The sequence below is a fragment of the Solanum verrucosum genome, unplaced genomic scaffold (genome assembly GCF_900185275.1).
Source record: "Solanum verrucosum unplaced genomic scaffold, falcon-dt-bn FXZP01000176.1, whole genome shotgun sequence".
Taxonomy (NCBI): Eukaryota; Viridiplantae; Streptophyta; class Magnoliopsida; order Solanales; family Solanaceae; genus Solanum; species Solanum verrucosum.
Genome location: NW_026020412.1, coordinates 2,024,489 through 2,036,708, shown reverse-complemented (window position 1 = coordinate 2,036,708; position 12,220 = coordinate 2,024,489). Strand labels below are relative to the sequence as shown.

The 12,220-nt window shown below is 34.0% G+C and overlaps 5 protein-coding genes across 5 annotated transcripts; all 5 read right to left on the bottom strand.

Annotated features, from left to right (window-relative positions):
* Positions 1 to 378: 378 nt before the first annotated feature.
* Positions 379 to 987, bottom strand: LOC125840671 (bi-functional coumaroyl CoA and feruloyl CoA ortho-hydroxylase F6H2-1-8-like). The gene has a single exon (XM_049519646.1). The coding sequence runs from the start codon at positions 985 to 987 to the stop codon at positions 382 to 384; it is 606 nt and encodes a 201-aa protein (XP_049375603.1). The 3' UTR covers positions 379 to 381.
* Positions 988 to 1,586: 599 nt separating this feature from the next.
* Positions 1,587 to 2,090, bottom strand: LOC125840670 (feruloyl CoA ortho-hydroxylase 2-like). Its single transcript, XM_049519645.1, has one exon. The coding sequence runs from the start codon at positions 2,088 to 2,090 to the stop codon at positions 1,587 to 1,589; it is 504 nt and encodes a 167-aa protein (XP_049375602.1).
* A 2,997-nt stretch (positions 2,091 to 5,087) lies between these two features.
* Positions 5,088 to 5,696, bottom strand: LOC125840669 (bi-functional coumaroyl CoA and feruloyl CoA ortho-hydroxylase F6H2-1-8-like). The gene has a single exon (XM_049519644.1). It carries the CDS (start codon positions 5,694 to 5,696, stop codon positions 5,091 to 5,093), a length of 606 nt encoding a protein of 201 aa, XP_049375601.1. The 3' UTR covers positions 5,088 to 5,090.
* Positions 5,697 to 6,295: 599 nt separating this feature from the next.
* Positions 6,296 to 6,799, bottom strand: LOC125840668 (feruloyl CoA ortho-hydroxylase 2-like). The gene has a single exon (XM_049519643.1). It carries the CDS (start codon positions 6,797 to 6,799, stop codon positions 6,296 to 6,298), a length of 504 nt encoding a protein of 167 aa, XP_049375600.1.
* A 2,999-nt stretch (positions 6,800 to 9,798) lies between these two features.
* Positions 9,799 to 11,510, bottom strand: LOC125840628 (bi-functional coumaroyl CoA and feruloyl CoA ortho-hydroxylase F6H2-2-1-like). The gene is made up of 2 exons (XM_049519597.1): positions 11,011 to 11,510; positions 9,799 to 10,375 (listed from the first exon to the last, which is right to left on the bottom strand). The coding sequence occupies exons 1-2, from the start codon at positions 11,508 to 11,510 to the stop codon at positions 9,802 to 9,804; spliced, it is 1,074 nt and encodes a 357-aa protein (XP_049375554.1). The 3' UTR covers positions 9,799 to 9,801.
* Between the last annotated feature and the right edge of the window lie 710 nt (positions 11,511 to 12,220).

The window sequence follows — 12,220 nt, the reverse complement described above, 5'->3', positions numbered from 1 at the left end:
CTAAACACAAGATCTTTAATTGATGGCAAAGATATTTACTACCCATCATGAGTACATGTTTTTTCTTATTCTATATTTGATATCTGCTTTAAAAAAAGAACATTTTTCAAATTATTGAGTTCAAGTTTAAAATTATCACAGTGCTACACACCAACGATTGGAAGATAAAACTTACAATATTACAAAGAAAAAAAATGGGGTAAAGTTATTATAAACAAAAAGTTGGATAAAGGGTAAAATAAGATTATTGAATGATTAGAACAAATCAAGCTAACGACACAATCATACCAACTCATTGGTTATGTAAAGAGAGTTTTTGTCATCACATGATAACAAATTTGACAATACATTCACTTAACAAGAAATTTGTAGATTAAACTATCAAATTTTAGCAAAATCTAGTGATGCTTTACCAGAAGGCCTCTTACGAAAGAAATAATCCCAATAATCAGAAAACAAGACATGTTTGTACACTGGTTTTTCTCCATCTTTCAACATTTGTGAAAATGGACCAATGACACTGTCAAAGCAAGGATTCACAAATAGCGGTATGGATATTCGAGCCCTGCTCGAATCAACTGCTACACAATGCTCGATACTCTTGTATCGATCATTGCTCATGATCTGCAACGAGTCACCTATGTTAACCGCTAAGGCGCCTTTGATTGGATTTACGTGGATCCAATTATCGCCTTTAGTCCCTCGAACATATAGGCCTCCCGTGTCGTCCTGGAAGAGCAGAGTGATGCAGGAGACGTCGCAGTGTCGGCGAGCCCCAATGGTGATACTTGGATTTGGGCATGGTGGATAATAGTTTATGTTGATAGCCATAGTTCCCATCAAGAGAGGTCCTAAAGATTCATCAAATTCATTGACATTGAGACCCTTCAATAGCACCTCTAACAACTTTTTAGCAAGTGGTTTAGCCCACTTTTGATACTCCAAGACTTGGTTCCTATAAACCAGTGACAAAGTCAGGAATTTCATTAAGAGCGTATAAAATTTAATGGCAAGTTAATTTAACGTCAATTTAAAAAAATTCACTACGAGTGTTCAGAAAGTCCATCAGAAACAACATTTTTACCCCACAAAGGTAGAAATAAGATTTGCGCACATCATATTCTTATTTGTCGAATTATACTAAATATATTATTGTAAAAGGGACTAAAAGAAATTCCTAGTTAGATAGTATAATTCAGATTTAAGTTAAATACACCTTTATGAAATTTAGAGATAATGGTCAAAAACAGGCCTGAAGTAACATACTTTTGCAAGCCTCCTATCTGAACTATCATCAACTAATTATCAAAACACATCTCAAAATTAATGAGTCAGTTGTCATTGGGACGAAATTTTATGCCTAATTAACTAGTGACACAACCTTTTGTGATTGTATTGAGACACTTGGTCTAGTAAGTTTTTAGGTTTGTTTTAATAAATAGCTAACAAGAGTTTAGATAGAAAACACAAACACCTTACAGTTAAAGATATGAAACTCATGAAAAAACTAATACTACAGGTATGTTTTTGTTACTTACTCAAAAACACGTGACCTACAAATTACACAGAACAGAAAACCCAAAAAGTTACCTTGTTTGAGAAGGCCAAAGACTGCTATCATTTTCTGGATTACAACCATGTTTTATACTATCCCTCCACTCCAAAACTTTCTCATTTTTATTACCAATAGCACTCCAAAACATCAACACAGATTCACCAGCACTATAACTCTCTTTATAATACTTTACTTTTTCTTCAGCTGGCAATTCGAAAAACTTGTGTGCTGCATCTTTCAAATCTTCAAGAACTTCAATTGGGATCCCATGATTGATGATTTGGAAGAATCCCCACTTGCTTGCTGCTTCTTGAATTGATTTTTCAACATTGAAATCATCAAAATTTGATAAATCAATTGTTGGGATTGATTCTTGATTGTCAATTTGGGATTTGTCTAGTCTGTGTTCTTTTGGTTGAATACATTGATTTGGGATAATTTCAAGGCTTCTGTCTACTAGGCCTTTTATTCCATTTGCTTTCTTGATTACAAAATCAAGTATGTCATCATTTGGTTCAAATTTTGATGAAGTCATTTGTGTGTTGAATCTTGATGAGTGTGTACAAATGGAAGAAGGAAAATTAGGGTTTTCTTATGGTGGGTTTGAGAGGGGTATGTGTGGATGAGAATGGGGCTTGGCTATGAAATGATGGAAGAAGGAGATTTGGGATTTTTATAGTGGGTTTGAAGGGGGGGGGGGGGGGGGGTTGTTAGGGTTTTGCCCTGATTTTCTTACCTTATTTGAAATTTATTTTTCTCTTGAAGGAAAGTCAAAGTATTACCATAAATGCTTCAACTTTTCCTATAGGAAAATATAATTTTCCTCCATATTTGGTTTATTATTTTCTTTAGAGGAATAGTCTGGGATCCTATAAATTGAATACACGTTTTCTCATACCAAGAACACAAGAACATTCACAATGTAGATATTTAAGAGTTTAGCTTATGGGGAGATTTTCTCCCAATACGTTTATGCTTTTTCAATATTAGTTTTATAATATGTAGACCGTTTGGCCAAATCATATCAATAATATATTTTTAGTATGCTTTTGTTTTTCATCTGATTTATCGACTATATGATTTGCAATTGTAAGCTTCCGCATAACGCCCCAATCACTTTCGAACCCAATAACGGGGAGGGGGGAGAATCAGGGTCGGTTTTGAATGGTGGGGTAGCATGTACTTTTTCAAATTTTAATCAGACGTTTTAGATTCGAGTTTTTATGAATACAGAGTCACCTTTGTTAGGGAGTGATTTACTCTCAATGTATGATTTTCTAGCACGAATTCAAATTTAGTTAGATTCACTTTCAAAAAAAAATTTCTTTTAAGTTTAATCAAACATCATCATCATAAAATATATCTTCTAGAAATAGCTATTTGTAAATTGGTGAGGTGGTTTCTTGGTGTCATATACATGAATTGTGGTTTGTTTGAATAATATTTTTTTGAAACTTGTGTACTCTATTATATCGATAAAAAACTATCAGTAAAAGTAGTACTACTGTCACTCCCCTAGACTTCACTTTGTATATGGTCGGCACTCGAGAACCATTATTGGTCCCAAGCGAACCCTTGACCTGGCTCAACTCTCAGCGGAAGACTCACTCAACATAAAATGAACTCAAATGTAAATTTTAACTCAATGTCTCAAAAGATAAACTCAAAATATTTTAGAAATAAAACATTCACTGGCCAAAAGAGGCAGTCACGTCTAGAATATAACAACTGAAATGAACAAGACTTATGAACTACTATTGTCTATCTATCTATGAAGCCTCTAATACTATGAGGGATGCCGGTACAAGACCCCCGATCATGCCAACAAATTGAAATAACATAATTAAATGAGAGATCCTCCGGAATCAAGGAGGCTCACCAAACAAATCTGGAACTCGACTAGATCAACGAAGCGCTGGTTGATGATCCTGGTTTTCAGTATCTGCATCATGAAAGATGCCGGCCAAATGGCGTCAGTACATGGAATGTACAAGCATGGAAGGGGAACACTGAACATAACGTGCAAGCTTGAACTGCTTAAAAGGAAACATACTCAACTTGACTCTACTCAATTCAACCTCAACTCATGGACACTCAACTCAATGCAATATAAAACGGTGATAAAACTACAGTTTATATAAAGCATTTAAAACAGTAGATAACAACTCAATGTATTTAAAAATACAATAATAACTCAGGTAGTATGTAAAGATACAAAATAACTCTGTTTGGGAGATTCTCTAACTGACAACCATTACTATGAGCTATGTGGTGATACAATGTCTCCCCTACGCTTCCAGAACTGTCATATACCTTACCGGGGTATAGAACTTCTCAACTAAGTGGATCCACTAAGCTATGCTTAAAAAGTAATAAGGAATCATCTAAAAAGTATGACCCTTTCTACCCACGTTGGCTATATGGTTTATGAGGACTTTGAGTTATCTAAACTCGTCCCCATATCAGTACTCAATATTACTTCCAAAATATAACTTAGCTCATATTTTTAAAAACATTTCATCATCCTCAACTTTCAGATTATTACTCAAAATATTTCTCTTAAAAGAGATAGTACTCAAAACTCCTCATGAACTCCTTTAGATATCGGTCATTTTTAATGTAAAAACATTTATTCTTGGGAATACTTTGTTCTCATATATTCATTTTGAAAAATTCAAATCAACTCTCCTTATTCTCAAACTCAAGTACTAAAGTCTTAAAACAAGTTTTAAAAAGATTGTAAAAGATTTCTCAAAATGACTCGAAAGAACTCTTAAGACTTTACTCTTAACTCTACCTTGAATTCAAGGGTTATGATTCATGTTATGAATAGTTTCTCTATATTTAGATGTAGTTTAGAGTAGTTAGAATCAATAAGAAGTAAAGGTACACTTTAAAAGGACTTTGATGGAGCAAACGACGGAAAAAGGGTGGGGAAGATGACACTAGCGCACTGCTAGTGCGGGGAACCAGCCCTATATTTGATACTAGTCTTAGGAGTGAAAGTAAATTTATAATAAAAATCTTTAGTTGATGATGGAGATAGTTACTACCGGTCACGATCTTAGAAAATGATAAGCGTCATTTAAGTAGGTGTTTTGTCTCATATTTTTTGTATTCAATATCCGATATTAAACTGAATGCAAATTCATTTCTAAACATAAGATCTTTAATTGATGGCAAATATATTTACTACCCATCATGAGTACATGTTTTTTCTTATTCTATATTTGATATCTGCTTTAAAAAAAGAACATTTTTCAAATTATTGAGTTCAAGTTTAAAATTATCACAGTGCTACACACCAACGATTGGAAGATAAAACTTACAATATTACAAAGAAAAAAAATGGGGTAAAGTTATTATAAACAAAAAGTTGGATAAAGGGTAAAATAAGATTATTGAATGATTAGAACAAATCAAGCTAACGACACAATCATACCAACTCATTGGTTATGTAAAGAGAGTTTTTGTCATCACATGATAACAAATTTGACAATACATTCACTTAACAAGAAATTTGTAGATTAAACTATCAAATTTTAGCAAAATCTAGTGATGCTTTACCAGAAGGCCTCTTACGAAAGAAATAATCCCAATAATCAGAAAACAAGACATGTTTGTACACTGGTTTTTCTCCATCTTTCAACATTTGTGAAAATGGACCAATGACACTGTCAAAGCAAGGATTCACAAATAGCGGTATGGATATTCGAGCCCTGCTCGAATCAACTGCTACACAATGCTCGATACTCTTGTATCGATCATTGCTCATGATCTGCAACGAGTCACCTATGTTAACCGCTAAGGCGCCTTTGATTGGATTTACGTGGATCCAATTATCGCCTTTAGTCCCTCGAACATATAGGCCTCCCGTGTCGTCCTGGAAGAGCAGAGTGATGCAGGAGACGTCGCAGTGTCGGCGAGCCCCAATGGTGATACTTGGATTTGGGCATGGTGGATAATAGTTTATGTTGATAGCCATAGTTCCCATCAAGAGAGGTCCTAAAGATTCATCAAATTCATTGACATTGAGACCCTTCAATAGCACCTCTAACAACTTTTTAGCAAGTGGTTTAGCCCACTTTTGATACTCCAAGACTTGGTTCCTATAAACCAGTGACAAAGTCAGGAATTTCATTAAGAGCGTATAAAATTTAATGGCAAGTTAATTTAACGTCAATTTAAAAAAATTCACTACGAGTGTTCAGAAAGTCCATCAGAAACAACATTTTTACCCCACAAAGGTAGAAATAAGATTTGCGCACATCATATTCTTATTTGTCGAATTATACTAAATATATTATTGTAAAAGGGACTAAAAGAAATTCCTAGTTAGATAGTATAATTCAGATTTAAGTTAAATACACCTTTATGAAATTTAGAGATAATGGTCAAAAACAGGCCTGAAGTAACATACTTTTGCAAGCCTCCTATCTGAACTATCATCAACTAATTATCAAAACACATCTCAAAATTAATGAGTCAGTTGTCATTGGGACGAAATTTTATGCCTAATTAACTAGTGACACAACCTTTTGTGATTGTATTGAGACACTTGGTCTAGTAAGTTTTTAGGTTTGTTTTAATAAATAGCTAACAAGAGTTTAGATAGAAAACACAAACACCTTACAGTTAAAGATATGAAACTCATGAAAAAACTAATACTACAGGTATGTTTTTGTTACTTACTCAAAAACACGTGACCTACAAATTACACAGAACAGAAAACCCAAAAAGTTACCTTGTTTGAGAAGGCCAAAGACTGCTATCATTTTCTGGATTACAACCATGTTTTATACTATCCCTCCACTCCAAAACTTTCTCATTTTTATTACCAATAGCACTCCAAAACATCAACACAGATTCACCAGCACTATAACTCTCTTTATAATACTTTACTTTTTCTTCAGCTGGCAATTCGAAAAACTTGTGTGCTGCATCTTTCAAATCTTCAAGAACTTCAATTGGGATCCCATGATTGATGATTTGGAAGAATCCCCACTTGCTTGCTGCTTCTTGAATTGATTTTTCAACATTGAAATCATCAAAATTTGATAAATCAATTGTTGGGATTGATTCTTGATTGTCAATTTGGGATTTGTCTAGTCTGTGTTCTTTTGGTTGAATACATTGATTTGGGATAATTTCAAGGCTTCTGTCTACTAGGCCTTTTATTCCATTTGCTTTCTTGATTACAAAATCAAGTATGTCATCATTTGGTTCAAATTTTGATGAAGTCATTTGTGTGTTGAATCTTGATGAGTGTGTACAAATGGAAGAAGGAAAATTAGGGTTTTCTTATGGTGGGTTTGAGAGGGGTATGTGTGGATGAGAATGGGGCTTGGCTATGAAATGATGGAAGAAGGAGATTTGGGATTTTTATAGTGGGTTTGAAGGGGGGGGGGGGGGGGGGGGTTGTTAGGGTTTTGCCCTGATTTTCTTACCTTATTTGAAATTTATTTTTCTCTTGAAGGAAAGTCAAAGTATTACCATAAATGCTTCAACTTTTCCTATAGGAAAATATAATTTTCCTCCATATTTGGTTTATTATTTTCTTTAGAGGAATAGTCTGGGATCCTATAAATTGAATACACGTTTTCTCATACCAAGAACACAAGAACATTCACAATGTAGATATTTAAGAGTTTAGCTTATGGGGAGATTTTCTCCCAATACGTTTATGCTTTTTCAATATTAGTTTTATAATATGTAGACCGTTTGGCCAAATCATATCAATAATATATTTTTAGTATGCTTTTGTTTTTCATCTGATTTATCGACTATATGATTTGCAATTGTAAGCTTCCGCATAACGCCCCAATCACTTTCGAACCCAATAACGGGGAGGGGGGAGAATCAGGGTCGGTTTTGAATGGTGGGGTAGCATGTACTTTTTCAAATTTTAATCAGACGTTTTAGATTCGAGTTTTTATGAATACAGAGTCACCTTTGTTAGGGAGTGATTTACTCTCAATGTATGATTTTCTAGCACGAATTCAAATTTAGTTAGATTCACTTTCAAAAAAAAATTTCTTTTAAGTTTAATCAAACATCATCATCATAAAATATATCTTCTAGAAATAGCTATTTGTAAATTGGTGAGGTGGTTTCTTGGTGTCATATACATGAATTGTGGTTTGTTTGAATAATATTTTTTTGAAACTTGTGTACTCTATTATATCGATAAAAAACTATCAGTAAAAGTAGTACTACTGTCACTCCCCTAGACTTCACTTTGTATATGGTCGGCACTCGAGAACCATTATTGGTCCCAAGCGAACCCTTGACCTGGCTCAACTCTCAGCGGAAGACTCACTCAACATAAAATGAACTCAAATGTAAATTTTAACTCAATGTCTCAAAAGATAAACTCAAAATATTTTAGAAATAAAACATTCACTGGCCAAAAGAGGCAGTCACGTCTAGAATATAACAACTGAAATGAACAAGACTTATGAACTACTATTGTCTATCTATCTATGAAGCCTCTAATACTATGAGGGATGCCGGTACAAGACCCCCGATCATGCCAACAAATTGAAATAACATAATTAAATGAGAGATCCTCCGGAATCAAGGAGGCTCACCAAACAAATCTGGAACTCGACTAGATCAACGAAGCGCTGGTTGATGATCCTGGTTTTCAGTATCTGCATCATGAAAGATGCCGGCCAAATGGCGTCAGTACATGGAATGTACAAGCATGGAAGGGGAACACTGAACATAACGTGCAAGCTTGAACTGCTTAAAAGGAAACATACTCAACTTGACTCTACTCAATTCAACCTCAACTCATGGACACTCAACTCAATGCAATATAAAACGGTGATAAAACTACAGTTTATATAAAGCATTTAAAACAGTAGATAACAACTCAATGTATTTAAAAATACAATAATAACTCAGGTAGTATGTAAAGATACAAAATAACTCTGTTTGGGAGATTCTCTAACTGACAACCATTACTATGAGCTATGTGGTGATACAATGTCTCCCCTACGCTTCCAGAACTGTCATATACCTTACCGGGGTATAGAACTTCTCAACTAAGTGGATCCACTAAGCTATGCTTAAAAAGTAATAAGGAATCATCTAAAAAGTATGACCCTTTCTACCCACGTTGGCTATATGGTTTATGAGGACTTTGAGTTATCTAAACTCGTCCCCATATCAGTACTCAATATTACTTCCAAAATATAACTTAGCTCATATTTTTAAAAACATTTCATCATCCTCAACTTTCAGATTATTACTCAAAATATTTCTCTTAAAAGAGATAGTACTCAAAACTCCTCATGAACTCCTTTAGATATCGGTCATTTTTAATGTAAAAACATTTATTCTTGGGAATACTTTGTTCTCATATATTCATTTTGAAAAATTCAAATCAACTCTCCTTATTCTCAAACTCAAGTACTAAAGTCTTAAAACAAGTTTTAAAAAGATTGTAAAAGATTTCTCAAAATGACTCGAAAGAACTCTTAAGACTTTACTCTTAACTCTACCTTGAATTCAAGGGTTATGATTCATGTTATGAATAGTTTCTCTATATTTAGATGTAGTTTAGAGTAGTTAGAATCAATAAGAAGTAAAGGTACACTTTAAAAGGACTTTGATGGAGCAAACGACGGAAAAAGGGTGGGGAAGATGACACTAGCGCACTGCTAGTGCGGGGAACCAGCCCTATATTTGATACTAGTCTTAGGAGTGAAAGTAAATTTATAATAAAAATCTTTAGTTGATGATGGAGATAGTTACTACCGGTCACGATCTTAGAAAATGATAAGCGTCATTTAAGTAGGTGTTTTGTCTCATATTTTTTGTATTCAATATCCGATATTAAACTGAATGCAAATTCATTTCTAAACATAAGATCTTTAATTGATGGCAAATATATTTACTACCCATCATGAGTACATGTTTTTTCTTATTCTATATTTGATATCTGCTTTAAAAAAAGAACATTTTTCAAATTATTGAGTTCAAGTTTAAAATTATCACAGTGCTACACACCAACGATTGGAAGATAAAACTTACAATATTACAAAGAAAAAAAATGGGGTAAAGTTATTATAAACAAAAAGTTGGATAAAGGGTAAAATAAGATTATTGAATGATTAGAACAAATCAAGCTAACGACACAATCATACCAACTCATTGGTTATGTAAAGAGAGTTTTTGTCATCACATGATAACAAATTTGACAATACATTCACTTAACAAGAAATTTGTAGATTAAACTATCAAATTTTAGCAAAATCTAGTGATGCTTTACCAGAAGGCCTCTTACGAAAGAAATAATCCCAATAATCAGAAAACAAGACATGTTTGTACACTGGTTTTTCTCCATCTTTCAACATTTGTGAAAATGGACCAATGACACTGTCAAAGCAAGGATTCACAAATAGCGGTATGGATATTCGAGCCCTGCTCGAATCAACTGCTACACAATGCTCGATACTCTTGTATCGATCATTGCTCATGATCTGCAACGAGTCACCTATGTTAACCGCTAAGGCGCCTTTGATTGGATTTACGTGGATCCAATTATCGCCTTTAGTCCCTCGAACATATAGGCCTCCCGTGTCGTCCTGGAAGAGCAGAGTGATGCAGGAGACGTCGCAGTGTCGGCGAGCCCCAATGGTGATACTTGGATTTGGGCATGGTGGATAATAGTTTATGTTGATAGCCATAGTTCCCATCAAGAGAGGTCCTAAAGATTCATCAAATTCATTGACATTGAGACCCTTCAATAGCACCTCTAACAACTTTTTAGCAAGTGGTTTAGCCCACTTTTGATACTCCAAGACTTGGTTCCTATAAACCAGTGACAAAGTCAGGAATTTCATTAAGAGCGTATAAAATTTAATGGCAAGTTAATTTAACGTCAATTTAAAAAAATTCACTACGAGTGTTCAGAAAGTCCATCAGAAACAACATTTTTACCCCACAAAGGTAGAAATAAGATTTGCGCACATCATATTCTTATTTGTCGAATTATACTAAATATATTATTGTAAAAGGGACTAAAAGAAATTCCTAGTTAGATAGTATAATTCAGATTTAAGTTAAATACACCTTTATGAAATTTAGAGATAATGGTCAAAAACAGGCCTGAAGTAACATACTTTTGCAAGCCTCCTATCTGAACTATCATCAACTAATTATCAAAACACATCTCAAAATTAATGAGTCAGTTGTCATTGGGACGAAATTTTATGCCTAATTAACTAGTGACACAACCTTTTGTGATTGTATTGAGACACTTGGTCTAGTAAGTTTTTAGGTTTGTTTTAATAAATAGCTAACAAGAGTTTAGATAGAAAACACAAACACCTTACAGTTAAAGATATGAAACTCATGAAAAAACTAATACTACAGGTATGTTTTTGTTACTTACTCAAAAACACGTGACCTACAAATTACACAGAACAGAAAACCCAAAAAGTTACCTTGTTTGAGAAGGCCAAAGACTGCTATCATTTTCTGGATTACAACCATGTTTTATACTATCCCTCCACTCCAAAACTTTCTCATTTTTATTACCAATAGCACTCCAAAACATCAACACAGATTCACCAGCACTATAACTCTCTTTATAATACTTTACTTTTTCTTCAGCTGGCAATTCGAAAAACTTGTGTGCTGCATCTTTCAAATCTTCAAGAACTTCAATTGGGATCCCATGATTGATGATTTGGAAGAATCCCCACTTGCTTGCTGCTTCTTGAATTGATTTTTCAACATTGAAATCATCAAAATTTGATAAATCAATTGTTGGGATTGATTCTTGATTGTCAATTTGGGATTTGTCTAGTCTGTGTTCTTTTGGTTGAATACATTGATTTGGGATAATTTCAAGGCTTCTGTCTACTAGGCCTTTTATTCCATTTGCTTTCTTGATTACAAAATCAAGTATGTCATCATTTGGTTCAAATTTTGATGAAGTCATTTGTGTGTTGAATCTTGATGAGTGTGTACAAATGGAAGAAGGAAAATTAGGGTTTTCTTATGGTGGGTTTGAGAGGGGTATGTGTGGATGAGAATGGGGCTTGGCTATGAAATGATGGAAGAAGGAGATTTGGGATTTTTATAGTGGGTTTGAAGGGGGGGGGGGGGGGGGGTTGTTAGGGTTTTGCCCTGATTTTCTTACCTTATTTGAAATTTATTTTTCTCTTGAAGGAAAGTCAAAGTATTACCATAAATGCTTCAACTTTTCCTATAGGAAAATATAATTTTCCTCCATATTTGGTTTATTATTTTCTTTAGAGGAATAGTCTGGGATCCTATAAATTGAATACACGTTTTCTCATACCAAGAACACAAGAACATTCACAATGTAGATATTTAAGAGTTTAGCTTATGGGGAGATTTTCTCCCAATACGTTTATGCTTTTTCAATATTAGTTTTATAATATGTAGACCGTTTGGCCAAATCATATCAATAATATATTTTTAGTATGCTTTTGTTTTTCATCTGATTTATCGACTATATGATTTGCAATTGTAAGCTTCCGCATAACGCCCCAATCACTTTCGAACCCAATAACGGGGAGGGGGGAGAATCAGGGTCGGTTTTGAATGGTGGGGTAGCATGTACTTTTTCAAATTTTAATCAGACGTTTTAGATTCGAGTTTTTATGAATACAGAGTCACCTTTGT